The 24,455-nt window shown below is 39.2% G+C and overlaps 2 protein-coding genes across 6 annotated transcripts in view; both read right to left on the minus strand.

Annotated features, from left to right (window-relative positions):
• The window catches only part of syt16 (synaptotagmin 16), a 59,997-nt gene extending 59,647 nt beyond the window's left edge, over positions 1-350 (minus strand). For 2 of the 3 annotated variants that reach the window (XM_004917210.4, XM_031891260.1), the window contains exon 1: positions 40-350. In XM_004917210.4, coding sequence (XP_004917267.2) covers positions 40-52 — 13 coding nt within the window. In that variant the 5' untranslated portion in view covers positions 53-350. The remainder of the gene's footprint in view (positions 1-39) is intronic. The other variant, XM_031891263.1, reaches the window with a different exon arrangement.
• A 6,210-nt stretch (positions 351-6,560) lies between these two features.
• On the minus strand, positions 6,561-22,019 carry snapc1 (small nuclear RNA activating complex polypeptide 1). Of its 3 annotated transcripts, none has more exons than XM_012968643.3 (12): positions 21,927-22,019; positions 20,453-20,536; positions 19,328-19,529; positions 18,123-18,282; positions 16,100-16,240; positions 15,009-15,113; positions 13,555-13,713; positions 13,396-13,470; positions 12,918-12,986; positions 11,697-11,826; positions 9,255-9,350; positions 6,561-8,795 (listed from the first exon to the last, which is right to left on the minus strand). In XM_012968643.3, the coding sequence occupies exons 3-12, from the start codon at positions 19,450-19,452 to the stop codon at positions 8,761-8,763; spliced, it is 1,095 nt and encodes a 364-aa protein (XP_012824097.1). In that variant the 5' UTR covers positions 19,453-19,529; positions 20,453-20,536; positions 21,927-22,019; the 3' UTR covers positions 6,561-8,760.
• Positions 22,020-24,455: the final 2,436 nt, after the last annotated feature.

Here is a 24,455-nt window from a genome sequence, read left to right on the forward strand (position 1 = left end):
ACAATATATTCCTTTGACACCCCCTCCCCAAACACTTACTGTCTGTGGCCATGATTCCAATCAGCCCACTTAGCTGCTCCGTTCTCTTACTGCAGGGCGCAGACTTCGGTATGGCATGTTACATCAGTAGCAGGGGTTAACCGACAGTGCTGTGATGTGCAGAGGCTGCAGCTTCCATTCAGACAATGCTTGGGGCTCACAGTAACTGCTGCAGCTGCTACTCTGTTTATGTCGACCATCAACACAACTGAGCTCTCCTCAGATTCTCCTCCCAGATGTCAGCAACTACACAATAACATCAGCAGCATCCCTCAGCTCAGGTGAGGCACTGAGTATCAGCAGCCATGGGGAGTTGCTTACTGTGCTTCCCTGAGATGCTCAGAGCAGAGCAATCAACAGCAGATTCACTGAGGCATGGAATGCAGTGGGGGGACATGGAGAGCAAGCTTTCCAGTTCTGTGTTCACATAGGATTTCATATATAATTCTATGGGGAAAACAAGTAATATATGTAAGTTGTCCTTCAGCAGACTGCACCATGCATTCTCTATACAGCATTGGAAAAATTATAAATACTATGGAAATATTTTTTAAAATATACTGTAATAGTGCAATCTGTAATATGAACAAATACCATTTTTACATGCTGAAATCCAACTGCAAAACAGTTCTCTTTTTGCATTATTTGAAATCCTTGCAGGGGAGAAGGGACTAAAACATCTCCACAGCTTACAGCATGCAGAAACTATGTAACCAACAGTGCATTCCCACAAGGAAGGCTGAGGACAGTCAACTACTGTTACATTTTTACATTCTTCATTTTCAGGTCCTCGCCTGGTGGCTGCTAGGGTAATTATGTCCTGGCAACTGCATCACAGTTGAAATTGGAAGCCTGAAAGAGGTGCAACAAAAACTGTGAAAGTCTCAAAAACATTTATTATTATTAGTAGTATTTGTAACATATGTACAAAGCTCAACCATAATCCACAACCCTGTATGAGAAGGGTGTATACATCGAACATACAAAAACAAAGATATGGGAGGTAAACTGGGACCTGTTATCCAGATTGCTTGGGACATTGGGTCTTCCATATGTGACAAAAAGGTTTGTCTTGGTGAGAAGTGTCTGTTGGATGGCAGATATATAACACCCAGGCTGAGGTACTGGCTCCTTTAAATCTCCAGGGCAGGAGAGGCTAGGACCCTGAAGTATGGCTAGAGAATGTTGGAGCCAATTAGGGAATGTTGGAGCCAATTAGGGAATGTTGGAGCCAATTGGGGAATGCTGGAGCCAATTAGGCAACACCTGAAGCATTTAAGGTGAGCCTGGGTGTGCAGCAAGGAGTCAGTTTTTCTGAGAGAAAGAGTTTGAGGTTGATCCTTGTCTGAGTGAAGGTCACTCTCAGAGCAGGGCACAGGGCAGGAGTGCTGCCTGTGTTAGGAACTCCCAGAGGAGCTGGGGGTGCCTCCTGCCACTGCGAAGGAACAGAGGGAGTCGCGACCAGATGGTTGAGTGCTGAGAGGACTCGGCAAGGCTTAATGTGAAGCCTGACTGTTACAGAGTGTGGAACTAACCCAGGAAGGTGACATATCTTGATCAGAATAAGGTCTTGCGATTTGTTTTTAATTCAATCCAATTTGAACAGATTCAGCAATTAAGTATGTTTATATTTATTCTCTATTTGGGTTTAAAACCCCTATAAGGACAGTGGCAGACGGGGAGATTAGCTGCCCTGCCACAAATCTTCGTTGCCGCGAGCGACTAATCTCCCCGCAATGCCATCCCACTGGCTAGAATGTAAATCGCCGGTGTATACCATCCCACCGGTGATTTACATTTTAGCTGGTGGGATGGCACTGTGGCAACAGCAAATATTTGTCGCGGGGTGACTAATCTCCCCGTGTGCCACTGCCCTAAAAGGATACGTAAAGCTTTTATTTTTAAAGCCGCTAATATTACACTAAATAGCCCCTAGAATAACACACCTTTTTGCCTGCATTCAGTCTCAATGCATTTCTAAATGACAAGCAGTACAACCGCAGCACAACCGCAGCTCTTTCAGTTTTTTCTAGTCTGGCATGAATCCTTGTCCCCTTTTCTTTGCTGTTACTGCACATGCTTGCTGCCTCTGTTCCAATAGAAATCAAGCAGGCACTTGTTTGAGCATCTGCACAGTCGGAGAGAGGTGAGCTCAGAAAAGAAAAGGGTTAGAGTGTCATGCTTCATAAGGAAGTAGCTGAAAGAGCTGCAGTTGTGCTGCAGGTGATTTATAAATGAAATAAAACTGAATGCAGGGGAAAAGGTACGTTACTCTGGACGCAATTTAGAGTAATTTTAAACATGAGAAACAGGTTTACTTATTCTTTAATAACATTATCATGCATGGGTTTGATACCGACCCTATTAGATTAATTACACTTAGCCAATTTCCACCTCCACCTCTCAGCCTCTCTCAGTTGGGGTACCACAAGGCTCTATTCTTGGACCCCTTCTATTTTCAATCTACCCCACTGGTCTGGGTCAACTAATCAGCTTCTTTGATTTCACTATCATTTATATGCAGACTATACCCAAATCTACCTCTCTTCCCCAGACCTGCCCTCGGTCCTATCTCGTGTCTCTGTCTAACTGCAATTTCTGCATTCATGTCCTCTCACCACCTAAAAATCAACATGGACAAAACGGAGCTGGTCATCTTCCCACCCTCCAACTCCATTTCACTGCCTGACATCACTGTCTGCGTAGAAAATATTAATATAACCCCAGTTCCACAAGCTCGCTGTCTAGGAGTCACATTTGAGTCTGCTCTCTCTTTCACTCCCCACATTCAAACACTCTCTAAATCCTGTTGGTTCCACCTCAAAAACATTGCAATCATTCAACCTTTACTCACTCATGAGACTGCAAAAATTCTCATCCACGCCCTTGTCATATCTCGCTTAGACTACTGCAACTCACTGCTCTGTGGGCTTCCCCTATCTAAACTGACCCCACTCCAATCCATCATGAACAGTGCTGCTAGACTCATACACCTCTCCTCCCGCTCCACAAGTGCTGCCCCTCTCTACCAATCCTTGCACTGGCTACCTGTCATGTACAGGATTCAGTTCAAGGTTCTTGTACTCACCTCCAAAGCATTCACTGGTGCCACACACACTCTATTTCCCTAATCCCCAAGTACACCCTCAGACGTAACCTTCGCTCTACTCATGACCTCCTTCTCTTCTCCTCACTGATAACCTCCTCTCACTCTCGCATCCAGGAATTCTCACACGCTGCACCCATCCTCTGGAATGCTCTTCCCCGTCCCATTAGGCACTGCCAGACTCTCCAAGCCTTTAAACGGTCTCTTAAAACTCACCTTTTCACTCAAGCCTATAACCTAAACTCCCCAAACATTCACTAACCACTGGTTTTCCCCTCTCATTCCGCACTTACTGTCACTTTACACACCTACATGAACACCATGCTAGTTACCCTGACCTTCCGTCTCAGCCCTCCCTTTTAGAATGCAAGCTCTTGCGAGCAGGGCCCTCCCCCTAGTGTCTCCGATCCTCATCCAAATGTAACTGCAAACCATTTTTGTGAATAGTTTATATGTATATGTTAACTGTTCTGTCTTTTGTACCCCTCTATTCTGTAAAGCGCTGCGTAAATTGATGGCGCTATATAAATAATAATAATAATTTGGCATTTGACACATTAGCTGTTATCTAGTGTGCATATCCAGAATATTCCCCATAAAGAAGTGTTGTTTATTGTTTGTTTTGGGGAAGGGAGTGGTTGAAATATAAGGAATAATAAGTAATATTAACAATAAAACTGTAACCTCACAGAGCAATAGTTTTTTGCTTGCTGAGGTCAGTGATTCCCATTTGAACTATAAAGAGTTAATAAGTAAGACCAATCCTTAAGTTCTTATTTAATTTTTTAAATAACAGAAGCAAGACTGTCAGGTACTGGTGCTTCATAAAGCAATGTTGATTGTTTTGTACATGTAATGGACCCATTATCCAGAAACACATTATCCCTAAATATGTATAAATCATTTAAAATAATTCCCTTTTTTGTAGATAGTTATTCGTTATTAGAGGCAAATCAAGTCTGAGATTGTTAAATGACTTTTAAGTAGGCAAAGTATGGTGATGCAGAAAACCCCAAGTCCCAAGCATTCTGGATAACAGGTCCCATACCTGTATAACCATATATTTTCAGTATATTTACAACTGCAGGAATAAAAACAGACCAACACAGGCCCTTTCTGCAGCTAACAGAAAATTTCTAATATAAAAAGCACTTGCTTACTTCCCTGTAAAGCACCAAGATCACACAACGCAGCAATAGACATTATTTATGGCTGTTCCATATCTAATCTGTAAGCAATCCCTTACAGACATTATAGAACCTACTGACTTGCTAGCCTTTCCGACAGCTTATTTGTGCTCAAAAACCATCTCCTAATGAATGTGTGAGATCAAGCATAACATACAGTGGCTTGCAAAAGTATTCGGCCACATTACAGCCACAAACATGAATCAATTTTATTGGAATTCCACGTGAAAGACCAATACAAAGTGGTGTACACGTGAGAAGTGGAAGGAAAATCATACATGATTCCAAACATTTTTTACAAATAAATAACTGCAAAGTGGGGTGTGCGTAATTATTCAATTAGTCAATACTTTGTAGAACCACCTTTTGCTGCAATTACAGCTGCCAGTCTTTTAGGGTATGTCTCTACCAGCTTTGCACATCTAGAGACTGAAATCCTTGCCCATTCTTCTTTGCAAATCAGCTCCAACTCAGTCAGATTAGATGGACAGCGTTTGGGAACAGCAGTTTTCAGATCTTGCCACAGATTCTCGATTGGATTTAGATCTGGACTTTGACTGGGCCATTCTAACACACGGATATGTTTTGTTTTAAACCATTCCATTGTTGCCCTGGCTTTATGTTTAGGGTCGTTGTCCTGCTGGAAGGTGAACCTCCGCCCCAGTCTCAAGTCTTTTGCAGACTCCAAGAGGTTTTCTTCCAAGATTGCCCTGTATTTGGCTCCATCCATCTTCCCATCAACTCTGACCAGCTTCCCTGTCCCTGCTGCAACAGTGAACAAGAACAAGACACAATGCAAGGCATATATAGCTTTGCTGGAAACTAGGGATGCACCAAATCCAGGAACTTTTGGTCATTTAAACCCAGAAGCTGAAAACTTTAAAGGAGAACTATACCACCTGGCGCAAAAAGCACCCTTGACTATCATTAACTAGACCCCCCCGACCTCTCCCTTATCATATAGTTTGTAAGTTTAAACTACGCCCCTATCACTAACCACTAGCAAAAAATGTAGAGAGGCATCACCGCGTACCTGGCCGACATCTTCTTACCGACTGAAGATTCTTTGGGTCTCACCGCTAATACGAACCTGCTTGAGCATGCGCAGTTGGAGGTAGCAGAAAATCTGCTTAAACTGCACATGCACAAGCAGGATATCCATGTTGGCGGTAAGACCTGAAGAGTCTTCAGTTGGTAAGAATATGTTGGCAAGGGCAATGATAGTTAAAGGAGAACTGTACCCCTGGGCGTAAAAAGCACCCTTAAGGGTGAAGACACACGGAGCTACTAGTAGCAGGTACTTTTCATGTCTACAAAAATAGACAAGGCTGATCATTTACTGATAATTGTCTCTACGTATGTTTTAGCAGACAATTCTTGGTATTGTCTATGGAAGGGTATTTTCTGGTGTGTGTTAGCTGCTACTAAGTAGCTCCATGTGTCTTCACCCTTAACCACATGGTTCACTTTATCCCTTCCATGGCCCAAATCTTTTAAGTAGAATCCAAAATAGTGGATTCGTTGCATCCCTACTGGAATCTTGCCAACTTTCCACTTCTTTTGTGATATGCCTTAACATTACCCAAAGTGACTTTGCAGAAGAGCTAGAAACAGTTGTGCCTCATTTGTTAACCTTATCACATATAGTAATAAACAGACTAATTATCTGTAACAATTTAAAAAGGGTTACTAATCTTCCTTTTTGTATTTTTCCAATGGGAATATTAAAAGACTAATGTTAGTTTCTGGCTTCTGGTTGCTGTCTCTACTTGCAGATTCTGTCATGAATAACATATTTCTCTCTGTCTATCTAGCATAATTGTCCACTTGGGATTCAGCATTTAGTTTAGAGCGTGTCAACTCTGAACCCCAAGTGCCTATGTGAACTGAATCGAACCATTAAAGATGATGATGAGGTTTTTGAAAGCAGTTTTGTTTTTTTTCCAAATTAACAAATTGAATCAGAAATTTAATTTGCTTATCTGCCAAATATCTGTGGATGCAGCTCATTTCTAATTTTCTCATCTGTAACAAAATGTATGGCTTCAACCATGCCTAAAATTGGGAAAAAAAGAAATGCAATGCAGACATTCATTTTTAAGCAGGGAAACATATATGAACATTCCTGACTTATATACATGAAATCCCACAGGAATACTTTTAAATAATCATATATTAAACAGCAAGGCCAAAAGCAGGCATACAAAGGAATTTAGTACATGAAAATATAAATTGCAATAATCTTTTATCAGATATTTATTCACCCAATGTGCAAAAATCTAAATATAAACATATTTACAGCATTATAACTCTCACATTATGGGGCACAAAGACAGATTCAAAATAGGCCCTGGCATTCCAAGTACACAAAGGCCCAAACAGCCCCCCTCCAGCCCACTAAATAGTGACTGTCTATGGCATCTTACAGCACCCCCTCTGGCCAGAATCCAAACTGCCAATCCAGACCTGCCTTCAAGCTAACTTTTAGCTTATTCTTAGCAACTTTTTTCATTAGGTCTTACATTTGTAGAGATTATTGGAAATGTTGAATTATTTGTCATCTTCTTCTTGTTCCCAGCTTGCAATATAAAATGTTACTTTTTATTACTCATCTCTCTATTTAGTCCCACTCCTATTCATCTTCTAGTCATTCAAACCACTGCCTGGTTCCTAAAGTAAATTGAACCCAACCACCAAACAGTTGCTGGAACTAGAGGCTGCTGAACAAATCACTAACTAATGTAAATTACTGTCTTCAGCATTAAACCTTTCTCTGTTTTTGATCTCAAATTCCATCCCAGAATTCCTCCAAACCAAACTACTGCCTCTTGGAGCTCTAGCATGAAATATGATTTAGTCTTGTCACTCATAGGTTATTGCACTACCATTAGTGTCTATAAATTACCCACAAGGACTGTAGGTTGTATGGGGCCTCCTCTTTTTTTTGTGTATCTTTAATTGGCACTTAAGCTTTTATATTTTCAATTTTTTAAAAATTGGTTGAAAGCTCTACCTATGCACACAATGTATTGCAAGAAAACTACAGCACTGAGTACATGAGTAGTGCTATATCAATAGAAATCTACAAATGCTCTACATACTTTTTCAAGGCTTGGTCTTACTTTGCAGTTATTTCCTTGTTTTCTGTCTTTGCTTATTTATTTGCTGCTTTACAACATTTTTTTGCAATTTCTGTTGTTTCTTTTGTCCTTAAGAGTTAGAGAATATAAATGCCCTTATACCCACCTGTGTGCCAATGTGCAATTGCTCAGAGTGCTCTTTTGAGTACTTTTGCAATGGACATTATTAGTTTTTTATTTCACTATCTGTTTTCACACTGCTATATAATAAATCTGTAACAGGAGTGCCCCCTGCTGTTCTGCCTGGGCAAGGGACCTACAGAAAAAAAAGGTTAAAGGAAGAGTAACATCAAAAAAAAAAAAACATTAAAAAAAAAAAGTGTTTTAAAGTAATTAAAATATAATGTACTGCTGTCCTGCACTGGTAAAATATCTGCTTGCTTCAGAAACAGTGCTACAGTTTATATAATCGCCCTTCTGTATAGCCACAGGGCAGCTATTCAAGCTGGAAAAAGTAGAAAAAGCACAGGTTACATAGCAGATAACAGATAAACTCAGTAGAATACAATGGTGTTTTACAGATCTGCTATGCAACCTGTGTCATTTAGCCTTATTTTAATTTGAATAGCTGCCCCCATGGCTACACAGCAACTTTGTTTATGTAAACTATATTTGGGTTTCTGAGATACAAAACAGTGCAGGGAAACAGTACATTATGTTTTAATTACTCTGATACACTTTCATTTTTTGGTGTTACTGTTCCTTTAAGTTACTAGTGCAGAATGTGTCTCCAGATGCTTCTACGCTCCGTTCAACTGCCCACCATCATTAACCAACTTTAACTGCCCTCGCCTAGAACAGCCAGATTCGCTCCTGTTACACATTTATAATATTAGCAGTGTAAAAACATAAGTCTAAAAAAAAATAAAGTGGAAGAAAAATATGTTAATTGCCCAGAAGAGCAATTTGAGCAAATTTTACATTACATTATACAGTTTGGTACATACTGACCACACACAATAGAGCACCTTCATTAGAGCACAAAGCCACCTAACCACTTTCATTTTCATTTCAAGAAATTGGTGCATCATGTACATTATGCTTGTAGAACAGTGAAATGATTACTTGTGCAGGGTACAACTGTATGACAATATTTTATATTTTCAGTAATAACAAATAAAACCAGTACAAAAGTAGCACTGAAGAGCTATCCAGTTGTGCAGGGAGTCAAACATTTCAAACAGATGCTTCACCAAGTCATTCCATTTTACTGATGTTTTATCTCTAGCATGGGTCACAGTTTGGTCCTGTTCAAGATAAACTTTCCATTTATTTCCAAGCTTCTTTTTTAATTTTTTCTTGTACGTTTTGGGACAAAATTATCTGTAAAAGAAGGAAAAGGTCTGTAAAGATAAAGTTTCAACACCATATTGAATGAATTTTACTTTTCTTTTGGTATATATGGCATCGCTCTAATTCAAATATATTTATAAAATGGCTGCAGCACAATGACCCCCCCAGGATTCGGTTCGGTATTCGGCCAGGATTTGGCCTTTTTCGTGAGGGTTCGGATTTGGCTGAATCGACAGTCCTGACAGAACCGAATCCTAATTAGCATATGCTAATTTGGATTTGGAAGGGTTAATGTACACGGAAATTTTTTCCCCACACGGCGACATTTGACCCTTCCAAATCCTGCCTCATGGCAGGAGCAGGCACTGCCTGTCGCTGTAGGGACAAACGGTCAAATTAGCCTGATACTGCCCCACCCTGGAAGACATATTGGGAGAAATATCCACTCATTTGGCAACTTTTGCCAACGTGCAACGAAAACATACATACCTTCACTGCTACTTGAAGTGGAATCTTCCTCAGGAATGGTGGGCATATTCTTTTTAGACTGGGAAGCCTTTTTTGTAAGCTTTCCAAGCTTGGCACCTGAAGTGGATTCAGAAAATACATGTTTTTTTTTTTTTTTACATCATCAACGAATCAAATATTTCAAAACTATAAAACACTTTAAAATGATAGCTTTACACTATAGGACAAGGAAATGTCTCACATCTGGTATCTGTTTATCTCTTTTCTGTTCACTAATTCTGACTCTCAAAACAGGAATCATGTCTGTTAATTAGCTGGCTTGACACATTGGGGGGAATTCACAAAATTGGTGATATTCCGACAAAATAAAAGTGGAGATAGATTTGTCGGATTTTCCACCTAATTCACAAACCTCTATCTCCACTTTTGTGAGTTTGTCTTTTAAACAGACAGTTTTCAGATTTTGTCATTTTCCCGACATTTTTTTTCTGAATTCGTCTTTAGCTCTTAGTAAATCTGTCGGTGCCATCAAACCCAGTCCCACAGCTACAGGAGCCTTGGGATAAGGATTTTACCAACAGGATTTGACATTTCATTTGCCATTTATCATTTCACTTTGGGGGCATTTCCTGAGGGGTAATTTTAGTTTGCCCAGGGAAACTATACAACATTTTTTTCAGGACAAGCTGGGCTTTCTAATGTTTTCTATATTTACTCATTACTGGTAAATAGCAATCCGGCCCACATACCAACATGCCCAGTAAAAAGAGCTCCAACAGGACTAGGACCCACCGGGTTTTTATCCAGTGCCCTGTTGGGGCCAGTCCAACCCTGTACCCCAATATTCCAGTTTGGGTGCCAGTGTGTATGTGCTGTTTGCTAATCACCAATATGGCGGCTGGGAACAGGTGGGGGGACCAATGTTGTCAGACAGCTCTGCAGTTCTGGGCATGCTATGGGGGCACAGATAAGTTGGGGCAAATGTCAGTGAAGTTATTACAGAGGGGGCACAGCTGCTAAAACTAAACATTTGCCTGGGAAGCTTTACTTTTCCTTTAAATAAAAATGTTTACAATATATTCACTCAAAATGTTATTATTACCTCATTGATTAAGCTGAATTTAACTTTTTTTAATCAGTGTTTTACTTGTTTACAAAATGTTAATGAGGATTTCTGCACCTATTGTTCTAGGGTTAGACAGAAACTTGTCCCCTAACAATAGGCTGCTAATCCCCATTTATATGTTAATTACCCCTACCTTAGGTGTGAAATGGAGACTGGGGGAAACAAAACAAAACAGAAAAGCTTAGAATTACACTGAGCTTTACTCCATTTTGAAAATGACGTGGAAAAATGTCGGGAAAAAATGTAGTTAAAACGTCGTATAAATGTCGTTTAAATGACAAATTCACAAAAGTGTCTATAAACTGTCTTTCTTTCACCAAAAATGGAAAAGTGGCGGTTGAGTCGGAATTTAGGCGGATTTCTGTCTGTGAATCTGGAGAAAGTGTTTTCCACCAGTTTTTCCACCACTTTTACTCCAAAAAAGGGCTACCTCCACTTTTGTGAATTCCCCCCATTGTGTCAGGAGTCAAAGCCAGGACAGCAGAGAATATAAACAGTCAGACAGAAACTACTTTCATAGCAATCGCATTTATATATGAAACTATTGAAAATAAATAATGAATGTATATTAGAAAGTTGCTAAGAATCAGGTTTCCTTTCACTATGGACTGTGTATATCCCTTTAATACAATACTTATTCACACTGTTCCAACTGGCATTTTGCAGTTAGAAAGGATTTTCCCCATTCCAGGCCTGTCTCTAGAGCACCAGGAATTTAGGTAATATTTAGGTAAGACTTTTTTTTTTTTTTTAAATTGGTAAACACTTTTTTCAACTTCAGCTACTATGTAGCTATACAGCAATTTAGCTGTCAGTGTCATGTATACATCGGTGCAGCGTGGTCTTGGGTACATAGAGCCACATAAATAGGTGAGAATAGGTCACAACATGATATGGGATAACATTTAAACCCTGCATTTTTAATAATAAATGTCTCAAGTACAGTTTCACCAAGCTTTAATTTACTTTATGCTTAATGGGCAAGTCAACTGTAGTATTTTAGTGTGCAAACAGAATACAAATTATTTTTTCAGTACTGTTGCAATGGTCTTCATATTTAGGTATAATTCCATAGTATAAATGCAAATGCAATAAGCATCTAATTAGACCTCACTGGGAAGTAAAAATCTAAAGACTATTTATCCCTTAGATACTATTATTTTTCACGAGGGACACACAGTACATATTTAAGATATAGATACTTAAACTGTATGAGAGCTTCACCTACAGGAATATGGAGTAAGAACATGTAGTTTTGAGTGCAGGATTTTTTTTTGTTTTTATGGTATTTTACAAAAATGTAAAGGAAAACAAGGGTTGTTCTTCTAAACATTTACCTTTTAATGTTCCTGTCTTCCTAGGTACCCTTCTTTTTCTTTTACTCTTCTGTGTATTTTTACCTCCACAGTCAGAACTTGACTCAGATGATGCCATCAGGACCTGACGATGCCGTCTAGACTTGGGGGCCTAACAAATGTGGTGTGAGCAGAAAAGCGCAAAACAACGATCATTTTAAAATTAGCAAGTGGGAAAGAGCTTAAAGATGTCATCTATAAAAGCTTAAATTAGGTTCCACTAATATCACAACAAATTCAAAACTGCTCTTAGTGCAACACTATGGTTAATTTATGAAATCCCTTGAATCAATTGCTAGAGCACTTACAGGGACAATACAGTCTGCTCCTTGAGCTTAATCAAGCACATAGAGCACTGCAGGTGCAACGAAAACCTGTGCAGTGTAGCATGCAGTGCCCAATGGCAATCCCTACATAAAACATGTAACACATGTAACACAAAGCGCAAGTTAAGCTTGCCATACATTGAGATATCTGCTTGTTTGACGAGGATCCCAAATGAACAGATCTTTCCCCAATACGCTTACCTTGAGGTAATATCAGACTGATCTGATTGTTTGGCTCTACGGCCAAATTACTGGATCACAACAATGGGGATATAGGCTATTGGAGTGAGGGGGGAGGGGTGAAAGGGTCATCCCTCCAACAAAATTTTTAAACCTGTCCAGTCGATAGCTGGACAATTTCTGGCCTGGTATCGGTCAGGTAGGCCTGTTTGAGTGTCCAATATACGGCCAGATAAGATGACAACGTGGACTAAACAAGCCAAATTGTCAAATCTGCCCATGTATGGTCACCTTTAGGCAGAAAGATGGGGGTTTAACCCCCTATTTTGGAACACAAAGACCTCAAGCATTGGATGCTTATGGTGCAGGGTGCTGTGCTAAATGCAAGTTGCATCAGTTATCCTTGCAAGGCTTTTTGGTTATGTGATTCTCTAAGTATTTACCCATTTCTATCATAGTTTATCTATGACAGAGAAACTGCACCAATCTCAGTTCTCTTATACCTGCAGGTATAAATACCAAGGATATGGAGCAGAAGTGCAGTGCCATTAAAAAAACATATTCCAACAGAAAGAAATAAAGTTTAGGACTCAGGTACAGGGCTGGAATTTTTTATGTGGCACTGCTCCTCCAAACTATACTGGGACCCTAAAGGCAAATGCAATGAATGGGAGAGGGGATTTCAGTATAACATTACCTGTGTAACAGCACCATAGCATTTGGACTTTATTCTGGCCAATGTTTTAGCTCTTTCTGAACTCTCTTTCTGAAAAAAAAATATAAGTAATGAAATTCTGCAAACAGTTTTATAACAGTACTACTGCAGTGTCACTTCAGCTGCAAAGAGCTGCCCAAGATTAATTGAGATATTTATATTAGTGCTAGTGGAACCTAAAGTTTAAACATACAATGATCAGTTTAATAAGAAACCAATTTAGATTTAGGAGAAAACCCACACATTGAGGAGAACAGACAGATAGTGCTCTGGTCAGAATTAAACCACAGTACCACTGAAATATAACAGGAGGGTCAAGTTGTCCTATTCCATAACAGCAATTAAAATTCCTCTCAAATGGGCTTGGTTTGCTTTGGCTATTTGAGATAAGTCTGAGTCAACTAGCACATTTTCTATCTGTTAATGAGCATTAACTAGTATGTGTATGCCATGTTCTTACTTCTGATTCCTGTGAAGTGGCTTCTTTTTCTTCTTCATTTTCTTCTTTTTCATCATCATTTTTAGTCCTTGGCTTCTAAATCCATAAATATTACACTTGTTGTTAGTTAAAAGAAAAGTTGAAGCAAGGCATGCATAGACAGTATTTACAACTCATTACCCCTTTCTCCAGCTTCCATGTCACATGCTCTGATAGTAGTTGTTTTAGATTTGGCACATAGTCTTCTTTAACCAAACTCAGTGACCGGTCAGGTTGGGACTTATCAGCAGAAATCAAGCATTTGGTTTTCTGATAGTGCTCATGGATATTAAGCATTTCCTATGAGTGCACAAACAAACACAGCAAGTCAGCAAACATCAACAAAAAACAGCATTAGCAGATCATGTCATTACATGGGCAAGGGAACAGATCACATGTTTTCTAATGTGTGATGCCACACTGTGACACCACTCTGTAGTGGGGATCACAAAGTAAAATAATAAAAATCAGACTGGTGCAGAGCAAAGGTTTTTTGTTTTTTTTTTAAAAATGCATTTTAGCATTTAGCACAATTTAGCTAAAAAGCCTTTTGGAAAAAATCTCTCTATTTCAATATTAAAGTATCGTATATCACCTTTAACATTCCATTCATAGCACGAAACAAGAAACATTATACACCCCTACTGGAAACAAGAAACATTATACACCATGTGCTTAATAGACACCTGCTAGTCACTGCATGATGGGCTTTCTATCACCTATATCTCTTAGGGCACCTGTAGCCTTGTTTTGTTGTGGCTACAAAACGCCAGAAAATACCCTGCCAAGGACAACTAGGAATTGTCTCTGCTAAAACACTCAAGCCTCAAAATGCCTTCATATGCAACTTTGCAATTGGTATGCATTATTTATTTTTTTTATAGTTTTTGGGGTTTTTTTAATATTTGCCTTCCTCTTCTGCCTGTTTCCAGTTTTCAAATGGGGGTCACTGAGCTCAGCAGCCAAAAAATGATTGCTACAATTTTATGGTTACTTTTTATTACTAGTATTTCTATGCAGGCCCTTTCATAGTCCTATGCACTTAGTCGACCAGCACATCACTAATCCTAAAATACCAGACCAAAAAGCAAAACAGTACAGAAATTAAAAATGAAGACAAATTGCAAATGGTCTTAAAATATCTTTCTACATCATACTAAAAGTTTATTTAAAGGTTACAACCCCTTTAATATTTTTTTCCCAAGGACCTATTTTAGTCATCTACCAATCTTAGATTTAGACAACTGCATCTTACAGAACAACTAAACATAAAATATACAATAAGAAACTTATATCTCTTATAATAAATATAATATAAGATAATAAAATATACAGCAAATGCCAATAATCAACGGACAACAGGAGTTTGGTCTCTGCCCCTTTACATAGGAAATGACATAGCTAAAAGAGTATCTGTAACTTTACTGGAGCTTGGAGCTTTAGAGTGGCTTTAGCAGTGCCCTTGCACTAAGAACTATGATTTCAGTACAGATCTGCAGGCAGCTTGGGAAGCGGCTATCTGGGTGGGTGCCAATAGGTTAAAAAATGGATGTACAATTCAGGCATCAGACATTCAGGGTTCAATGAATATTTACCTCCAGTGTTTCAGATGTAACTAGATCTTGCACTCTGTCTCTGACATCCTTAAACTCTTCTCTCCCCACATGACGGGGCTGGTTTCTTTGTGATCTGAAAGTCAGCTACACACAAAATAGCTTTATATTGAAAGATGTAATTAAAAGGATATTAGAAATGATCACCCATAACCCAGTCACACTGCATACAGCTGCTGTACGATTTCAACACTATTGCTGATAATTTGATTAGTATCCTTATTCAATGATTTACAGTAGTCCCTTAAAGAACATGCTGTTTTTTATGAAAAATAGTTCAAGCATTTAAGTTTAATGCAAGCATTTCTAACACATTTAAAGGAGTGTAATTATCTCGGAATAAAGAAATTATTTTAAACAGAAAAACTGCGGCCTCATGATGTTCTTGCCAATATATATTGCTAGCATTATTTTTAGTGCTGACTGTCATCATCAATAACTATTACTGTTATGCACAGTCTAGGTCAGACACAAAAATATGCAAGACATTTTTTTAATTTGGGACAAATGCACATTTGATTCAATGAAATATGCAAACCTTAGTGGAGAAGTTTGCAAAAGCTGCTCTTAAGCTTATGAATTTAGATAAATGCTGGGTATATCACACATTCAGATGTACTGCAGAATGCAATTAATTATTTCTGATTAAAAACATCTGCTATATACAGTATGGAATTTAACAGAACAGCTTTACAGTATTATAGGGAGCAGAGAACCAGGATTTTCATTATATATACAAAATCAAAGAATCACAACATTCATATCTATCCTTTACTGTGGGGCTGAACCACATAGGGAGCTGGAGCTGGAGCAGGAGTTTGGCATCCTGAAGGCCAATTACAGAGAGATTTGCAGCGAATGCCTATTGAATCTAATACATACTTTTGGAAGCTGGGGTCCAACTGAGTTGGTTTTTGGTAGGAGAGTACAAATGTTAGTGTTCTATATATTACCAAATAGCTGATACATAAATGTTTTCATATTTCAATCTAACCTTATTATGGTTCCAAAACAAAAAGTGAAAAATCACAAGAGTTGGGACAGGAATTTAGCCAAATATTTTGGTCACTTACAAATTCTGCCATTCCTGTGAAATGGAAGGCTCTGCTTAGGCGCAACTGCCTCATGATGTAAGCTGCATCTAAATGTTGTGCACCAATTAGATCCTGATAAAATTTTTCAATATCATCCCAATCCTTCAGTGCAACTCTTATCTGCAAAAATAAAGGGAAACAAAGGTGTTAGGTATATAACTCTAAAAACACAAAAAATTGTTTTCAAACTCACATAGTGGTTTAGATCAGGGAATCACGACTGTTAAGCTTTTTGTAACTGTATATCTCAGCAGCAGGCTGCATAAGCACAAGCTAAAAAAAGGACTAAATTAGGAAGTCGTGGGATAGAATATTGACAAATTGTGAGTGGAATTATCATAAGAAGACTGCACCATCATATCAGCCAGAGTCTAAACTCCTTTAAAATGGTCCTAAACAAGCAGATGCACTCGTTTGGTGAGGTCACCACCCCTAAACCTCTACTTGTCCACCCAAAATAGGTCCACATCAGGTTGCTCAAACGATTTAGCTCCTAGCTTCCCCTACTGGATTATCCAGCCTTCCCTATTGGTATCTGAGCTTCCGATTACAGTTTGTGGTGACTTTTCATCCACATTACATTAAGCTTTTGCATAAAATTGTTAGAGTTAGGAACGCAAAAAGCACAAAGAGGCATTAGTGACCCAATTAAAAATTGCCTAAATGGCCTTATTTATGTATTCTTCACAAATGTTGCTTACACATTACATTAAGCTTTTGCATAAAATTGTTAGAGTTAGGAATGCAAAAAGCACAAAGAGGCATTAGTGACCCAATTAAAAATTGCCTAAATGGCCTTATTTATGTTTTCTTCACAAATGTTGCTTACATTTTCCCCATAGCAAAACATTAAACCATAATAGTCAGAATTTATATAACTATCTTAATGCTGCAAAATCCTTCAGTGAGGAAGATTTGTACAAGTTACACATTAGCACTTAAATGGGTTTAAAAAAAAAAGATGATTTCACTCTGATAAATATGTCCCATATTTTGTTATTCAGGGGAAATAAGCAACAAATGACTGGTTCACTCACAGTTCATTATGTGACCTTAGCCTTACTTCAGTAAAAAAGTGCTATATAAACTGAGAACAAAAGTCATGGACTGAACTTTGAACATAATTTGCCTGAACTTGCAAGTAAAGTCCCACTTCTAAGGAAAAGGTAGTTCTATTGATCTGTAAAATGTATAACTGATATAATTACATAATTATATTTGCAAATGATATAATTCGATCTTGGAAATCTATGCTATAGATTACCATATACCAGTGGGTGAAGAAAGTCAAAAGAAGTGTGTGGGCTGTTGAACAGAGCAATTTTTCAAAGACAGACTCTTTGTATTCTTCCGATAAACAAAGTGCCTGAGCAATTTAAGGAAAATGGCATGCTGCTATTTAGCTACTGTTGGTGATTGTTGTGAGGTGCTGTAGCAGCTTAAAGGAGAAGGAAAGGTATCACTGAAAGGTGCCAAAATGTTAGGCACCCCCCAGTGATTGTAATCACTTACCTGATACCCCAGGCCAGTGCTTGTGTTATCAGAAAACTGCATAGGCCCAGGGCACCTGTGCGCAAGCAATCCTCTTCCTCCTGTCTTTTATCTTTCTGATCGCCAGGCCTGTGCATGTACAGTACAGTGAAATAGCCAGCTTTTTTTCTTAAAGTTCAGTTTTTTTACTCTACTGCACATGCACAAGTGGAGTGAAGACAGAAGAAGGAAGAGGATCACTCACACGCAGGTACCCCAGGCTGGTGCAGCTTTCTGCCAACATAAGCACTGACCTGGGTTATCAGGTAAGTGCTTATAAACCCTAATGATTAAACCTTTCCTTCTCCTTTAAGTTTAACTGCTTCGACAGCACAAGTGGCTAACATAGATTTAACAGTTTTTGATAGGGCATGCCACATTGACTACAGAAAACTCTAGGAACAAAATGGAAGCTATTCATGAAACACAATATGCTACAAGATAAGTAACTATGTCTTTACTATCACATTACCTTTTGTTTGGGCTGACAAAGCTGTGAGTTGTATAGGCCATACAATAAATACAGGGCTCCCACCCGTATCTGAAAGGTATAAGGAGGCAGGAAGTAGTGGGAAGCAACGGATAAGGCCTCTCTTGCGAATTTACTCATTTCTAAATTCCGCATGCCACCACTGTAAGAAAGAAAAAAAAATCCTTCAAAACAAACACCAAAAAAAGGTTAGCCACAGGTATCTAGTTAACATTAAACTATACTTACCGTCACCCATAAAAAAAAACATGGCAATAAATGTATTTGTGTCCAATGCTAACACAGATAATTCTATAATTTATTGCTCTTGACTAATAGTAAAGGTAAAGGTTAATTTCACTTTGGCCTCTCCATATATACTAGGAGAAGTGTGTGTATATATGTAACAAGAGCAGGATCAAGAGTATTAGCCCCTTAGAAGTGTTAAGACATTGCTTTGTGCTAAAATTGAATCTCTGATCATTGCACAGGTTTGTCAAACACCCCCTCCACTCCCTATTCTAGTAAAGTACAAGCCCCCTATTAACAAGTACAGTAGAGCACTGCCGGGTGCACAATGGTGCCAAAATACACAAGCTAACACCAAGGTTCCTCTCGCCACTCTGCCTGCACTGAATTGCACACTTTTTACTCACTAAAGACTGTAATTTGACAGCTGCAGGGGTCAGTCCCAAACCCCGAGATGTGAAAGTAAAAACAGCCTAAGGCTATGTCAACAGCAGACAAAACACTGACAGGGACAGGGCTCCACTACTCAGGAACACACTTCGCTGTTTCTGAGCATTGTCAGACTGTCACCAGTAGAGTTTGCCATAAGAAGCATTCCCTAGGCTTTCTTATGGGAAGCAGTAAGAAGTGATTAAGGACATTTTGACTACCACTGTTCTATATGAGGACAATGCAGTGGTCATAATATCCTATTTGCCAAAGCCCTAAGGCCATTATGAACTAATCTTAAACGCATTCATAATCCCTTTTAACTGCTGAAGTCTATCAAGCCTTGCTAGAGCTACAAAATGGAAACCTTGTTAAAAGAGCAGAGGCAAATTTAGGGATATTTGTTAGTTTAAATTTGATAAAACACAAATTATGTTTGTCCAAAGAATTATAGGAAATAGCTTTACTGCCAAAAATAAGAGTAAAATAGTTTGCTTTGTTTTATAGGTTACATGAAAATGGATACTTACAAATATATGTGAGAAAACTTCATATCCTTCCATATTGCTGCAAATTCCTCAAAGCGAACACTGTCCGTCTCTTGGAACCGGCCAAGGATGGTTTCGCAGTCTGCTTTCAAGCCTGGAGTACCCATAGTCGGATGGGTGAAAGCTAGTACAGCTACTCCAACTATTCAGCAGTGGGTGCTAGGTCATGCAAGATTGGCAATTGCTGGCAAGTCATGGTGGAAATAAAATTGCCATGATCAGAATTCTTTTTTTGTAACATTGGATGAGGTCATACTCAATATGCTTTCTGTACATAAGGGCACTGCAACACACTTGCTATTTCAGTACTTGTTGGGGTAAGTTATGGAAGTACATCAGGACAACCGCTTTTCATGAAAAACCAGTACAACATTGACTTATCAACATAAGGCTTAAAATGTATTAGTCAGGTGCAATACAAAAGAAAAGTAGGTTATTGCATTGAAAAGGTTGCTTTCCATTAAAATTTGATATGTTGTAGAATGCGTTATTCTGGAACTATTTGCAATTGGTCTTCATTCTGTATTATTTGTTGTTTAAACAAAAAAAGACCAACTGAAAAGTTGCTAAGAACTGGCCATTCTATAACATTCAAAAAAGTTAACTTAAAGGTGAACTACAATTTTAATATGCTGTTTAACAAAAGGACCAACTGGTACAGACACTTGGCTACAAAACTGTTTTTGTTAACATTCTGTTGTATTCTTTGGTCAAAAGATTAGGCATTAGCACATTTTTGTCGCCAGATTTGCAGGGAAATATTTGCAATTGGTGAATAATTCCCAGAATTTGAACTAAAAATGTATTTTACCAGAAAAAAAACACAGAGATGCAATCACAGTAACTCCAAAGTATTTAGCCAAGAAAAAAAATGACCATTGACTAAACTGAATTTAGCAGAATTTCAGTGACATTTTACCATTTTGCAGATTTCTCAGCAAAGCAAACAGGGTGGTTTTGCTCCTCGCTACTCAGGACCACAGAAAGACATTTTCTATGTATATGACAAAGTCACTTGATTTAGACTCTATATTTGACAGCAAGGTGTAAAGACAGGCTTAGGTTTAAGTGTTTAAAACAACTATAGATTACATATAAATCACTCACCTTTTAAGAGCAGCCGTACTAAGCCATTAGGATCCAATCACAGGCCAATTACAGGCAACCATGGTACAAAAATAGAGAGGTCAACTATGAAAGAAATGAACAAGGCCTCAGTTAGTCTGACATTGACACAAGTCTGACACAAGGCCTTGGTTAGTCCCCAATGGAGAAGCTTAATCCATGGCTCATAAAGGGACAGACAAGGTTTACAGAGGAGAGGGGTGGGGCTTTGGTTGGATCACAACTGGCATTTTGGTGTAATATAGGAGTGGCTGGTATTGGTCAGTGGTGCAACTGTGCATATATTTTTTATTCACTGGGATCCCATTTTACTTATTGGCTAATAACTGGAGGCCTCTGTGGGGCGGGCCCTGCTAACTTAGTAGTACGGGTCCCATAATTACAGATGGCAGTATTTATCTTACACAGGGATACTGCTGAAGATGGTTATACCTTCCCTTAATCACCCTGCATGCTATGAAAACACATAAACTCGTCTATTAGCCTGTATGGTTACCCAGCCCTTATGGCTCTTACACATGAACATATCATCCTGGGCTAAGTACCTCTCTACCCTGAGTAGAGGGATATGAATGTACTGTATTTCTTCCTGCATTCCCCTGATGTGAAAAGATCCACTGCAGGGGATGCAGAATGAAAGCCTGTGTGCAAGAGCCCTTATTGCTATATATCTAAGTTGGTAAATCACCTGTTAGGGCCGGCGCCTGTATTGAAAATTGCTGGTAAATGGCCTATAAAGCCCTTCCTTCCCTGACCCACTCTGTGCTGATCACCATTTATAACTATAGGCCCATCTCTAACCCCGCCCAACCCCAAAATATCATATCCCCAAAGACCAGTACTAGCCACAGAAAAAGGTGGCAAACTAAACACATCTAAAGCTTATTATAAAAATAATAATTATTATTATAATGCAATTCTTGGCATTTAAAATGAAGGCGGCCCTTCAGTATAGTCCATTCAAAATAAAGTACAGAAATTAAAAACATTCTTATAGTATAACTGAAGTGCTACAGACAAAAATGACTACATACACACAAAGTAATGATTGATGCACATTTCCATGTCTCATAACTACTTTTTTCCCCAAAGTGTAGATGTCTCCAAAAACAAGCTAATACACGCAGCAAAAGTCTGATCCGCCATGCACTTAGTTTAGTGACCATTTTATGAAATGTATCGTTTTGTGTTTGCTTTTCTCCAGGCTGGCTTGGAATTTAAAAAGCAATGTAGCTGTTTGGGGTCACAGACCCCCAGCAACCAGAAAGCACATCAGTTCTGAGGCTAGATATGTTAACCAATCATACTGGCAAGCAGCCCATTGGCCGACCAAACGGAAAGCACAATAGGGGCCACACACCTTGTGCTTTCATTCATACTCAGCCAACACAAGAGCTTAACATTCTAAAACGAATCAGCTGAACCCTTCTATAACATGACCAGTTATAACATTCACCAGTCCGACCGTACCGCCCAACTGTCTCTGATCTCCGCATCCCTGTGTTCCATCCAGCTCCTGCGCCTGCGCATCCGCACGTCACAAGTCACATCTCGCGAGAGTGACAGCAGCTGTAGCCGCAGTGGCTGACTGACTGCGAGTTTTGGTTTTGCTGGTGTGATAACAGTATAAACTACTAGTAAAAAGTTCCCTGCAGAACTTGTCAAATTTTGACTTGCTGGGCCCTGGCATGTATTCAACGGCTATACAGTTATTCTAAAAAAGTAGATAATTGCAATAAATGATCATTTATTATTTGCAGTGTAACTTGTGCCAGGGAACAAGTAGAGACACATTTTACCGGATTGATACAATACCTGCAGCCACCAGAGACTCTGCTTCCGATATCTGACCAAAAGCTATTTCAAAAGTATCACAATATATTTTGCCGTGAAAAATTAAATATATGTGAATAAACACTGTATCTTGGCCCACTTACATCCTGGAATGACTGCCCTGTGCCCACTCACCATTGTCACTGCTGAAATATTCTATATCTATATAGATGGCATACTAACATGACTAATGTGTCCTGCTGTCTGTGCCCAGTGCATGAAGGTAACTGTAAATGACAAATCTCTAATCTTGTAGGCAACTATGAGTAATATATTGTGCTGGTTTCACTTTAGTCTAAAAATGAATACTATTTGTAAAAATGGCCTCTTTATTGGAGCTTCCTATAGATCCTCTCAGGTCCCTGTCTATGTTTCAAATGAGGGGTGTGGGCCAATCACAGCCCTACAGTGACACAAGCAAAGACAGGCTTTAGTTCCCTATCAGGTCAGCCTAGCTGCTGATTGGTTCCTATCCTTCAGTGCAGTGTGCCAAGTACCCCCAGTTTCCTTGCACAGCCTGGAAAGGAGGCAGCAGGAAATAGAACAGATGGGTGGGACTTGTGGGTTTTTTTGAAGACATTTTCATTAAATCAGCCCAAAACACTACTTTTTACTGCACATTCCTTCTGTATTTATAAGAGTACAATTCGTTGGCACAATATAATTTTTCACACAATATGTCCCCTTTAAATATGTGCTGGCAGCCCAAAGGTTACAGTAACCTACATTATTCAGCATTCACTGGGGGCTTGTATTATTCAATACTGGGACAGAAAACAGAGGTTCAATTCAAGTATCCAAGAGATGTATTAAGAATATTGCATACATCCTAGACATGCCAGTAACATCACACTGCAGAAAACTTATTCAGGGTATTACGTTAACCCCAGGCATGCTGGTAACATAACACTGCAGAGAAGAGACTCAGGGTACAGGTATGGGACCTGTTATCCAGAATGCTTGGGACCAGGGTTTTTTCAGATTTCAGTCTTTAAGTAATTTGGGTCTCAATACCTTATCATTTCAACATTAAAAAAAACAATCGGATTGGTTTGCCTCCAACAAGGATTAATTATAGTCACCGTAAAGGAAAAGATACTGTTTTACTATTACAGAGGAAAAAGGAAACCATCCTGTAATTCAGAGCTTTCTGGCTAATGGGTTTCAGATAACGGATCCCATAGCTGTACTGCATGAAAACCGAAATGCCAGGAGTTGGACAGGAATGTATGGAGACAGAAGAGAAGAGATGTATTGAGGTGCAGAGGAATGGAGGGCTTTGAAGGTTGTGAGAAGGAGTTTGTAAGTAATTCCCATTTTAATGGGAAGCCACAATAAGGGCTTCAGTAGGTGAGGGGCCTGTACTCTCTTGGATGAGAGGAGGAGAATTATAGCAGCAGTGTTTAATACAGACTCGAGAGCAGGGATCCCCAACCTTTTATACCAGTGAGCCACATTCAAATGGAAAAAGTGTTGGGGAGCAACACAATCATGAAATAGGTTGCTGGGGGTGCCAATAAGAGCTATAATTGGCTACTTAATAGCCCCTATGTGAACTGGCAGCCTACAGAAGGTTCTGTTTGGCATTATACTGGGTTTTTATGCAACCAAAACTTGCCTCCTAACCATAAATTCAAAAATAAGCACCTGCTTTGAGGCCACTGGGAGCAACATCCAAGGGGTTGGGGAGCAACATGTTGCTCACGAGCCACTGGTTGGGGAACACTGCTCTAGAGGGAAGAGATGGGAGTTGGGGAGGCTACTCAGTAGTAGGTTACAGTAGTCTAGTCAGGATAGGATGAGAGCATGCATGAGCAGCCTAGCTGTTACAGTTGAAAGTAAGGGACGGATTTTTTTAATATTGCAAAAAAAGAAAAAGTGACAGTGGAAGAAGAGAGAGGAGTCAACGATCACCCCCAAACAACATGCCAAGTTGAAAGGGTTAATGAGCATGCCATCAATAGAGAAAGTAAAGTTGGGAGTAGGACCAGGCTTAGGAGGGAAGATGATTAGTTTCGTTTTTGTAAGGTTCAGTTTAAAATGGCTTTAGCTCATCCAATTGGAGATTGCTAGGGGGCAGTTAGAGATCTCAGTTTCAACATACAGATGATAATTAAAGCCAAATGAGTGAATGAGATCTCCCAAAGACAAA

The sequence above is a fragment of the Xenopus tropicalis genome, chromosome 8 (genome assembly GCF_000004195.4).
Source record: "Xenopus tropicalis strain Nigerian chromosome 8, UCB_Xtro_10.0, whole genome shotgun sequence".
Lineage (NCBI taxonomy): Eukaryota > Metazoa > Chordata > Amphibia > Anura > Pipidae > Xenopus > Xenopus tropicalis.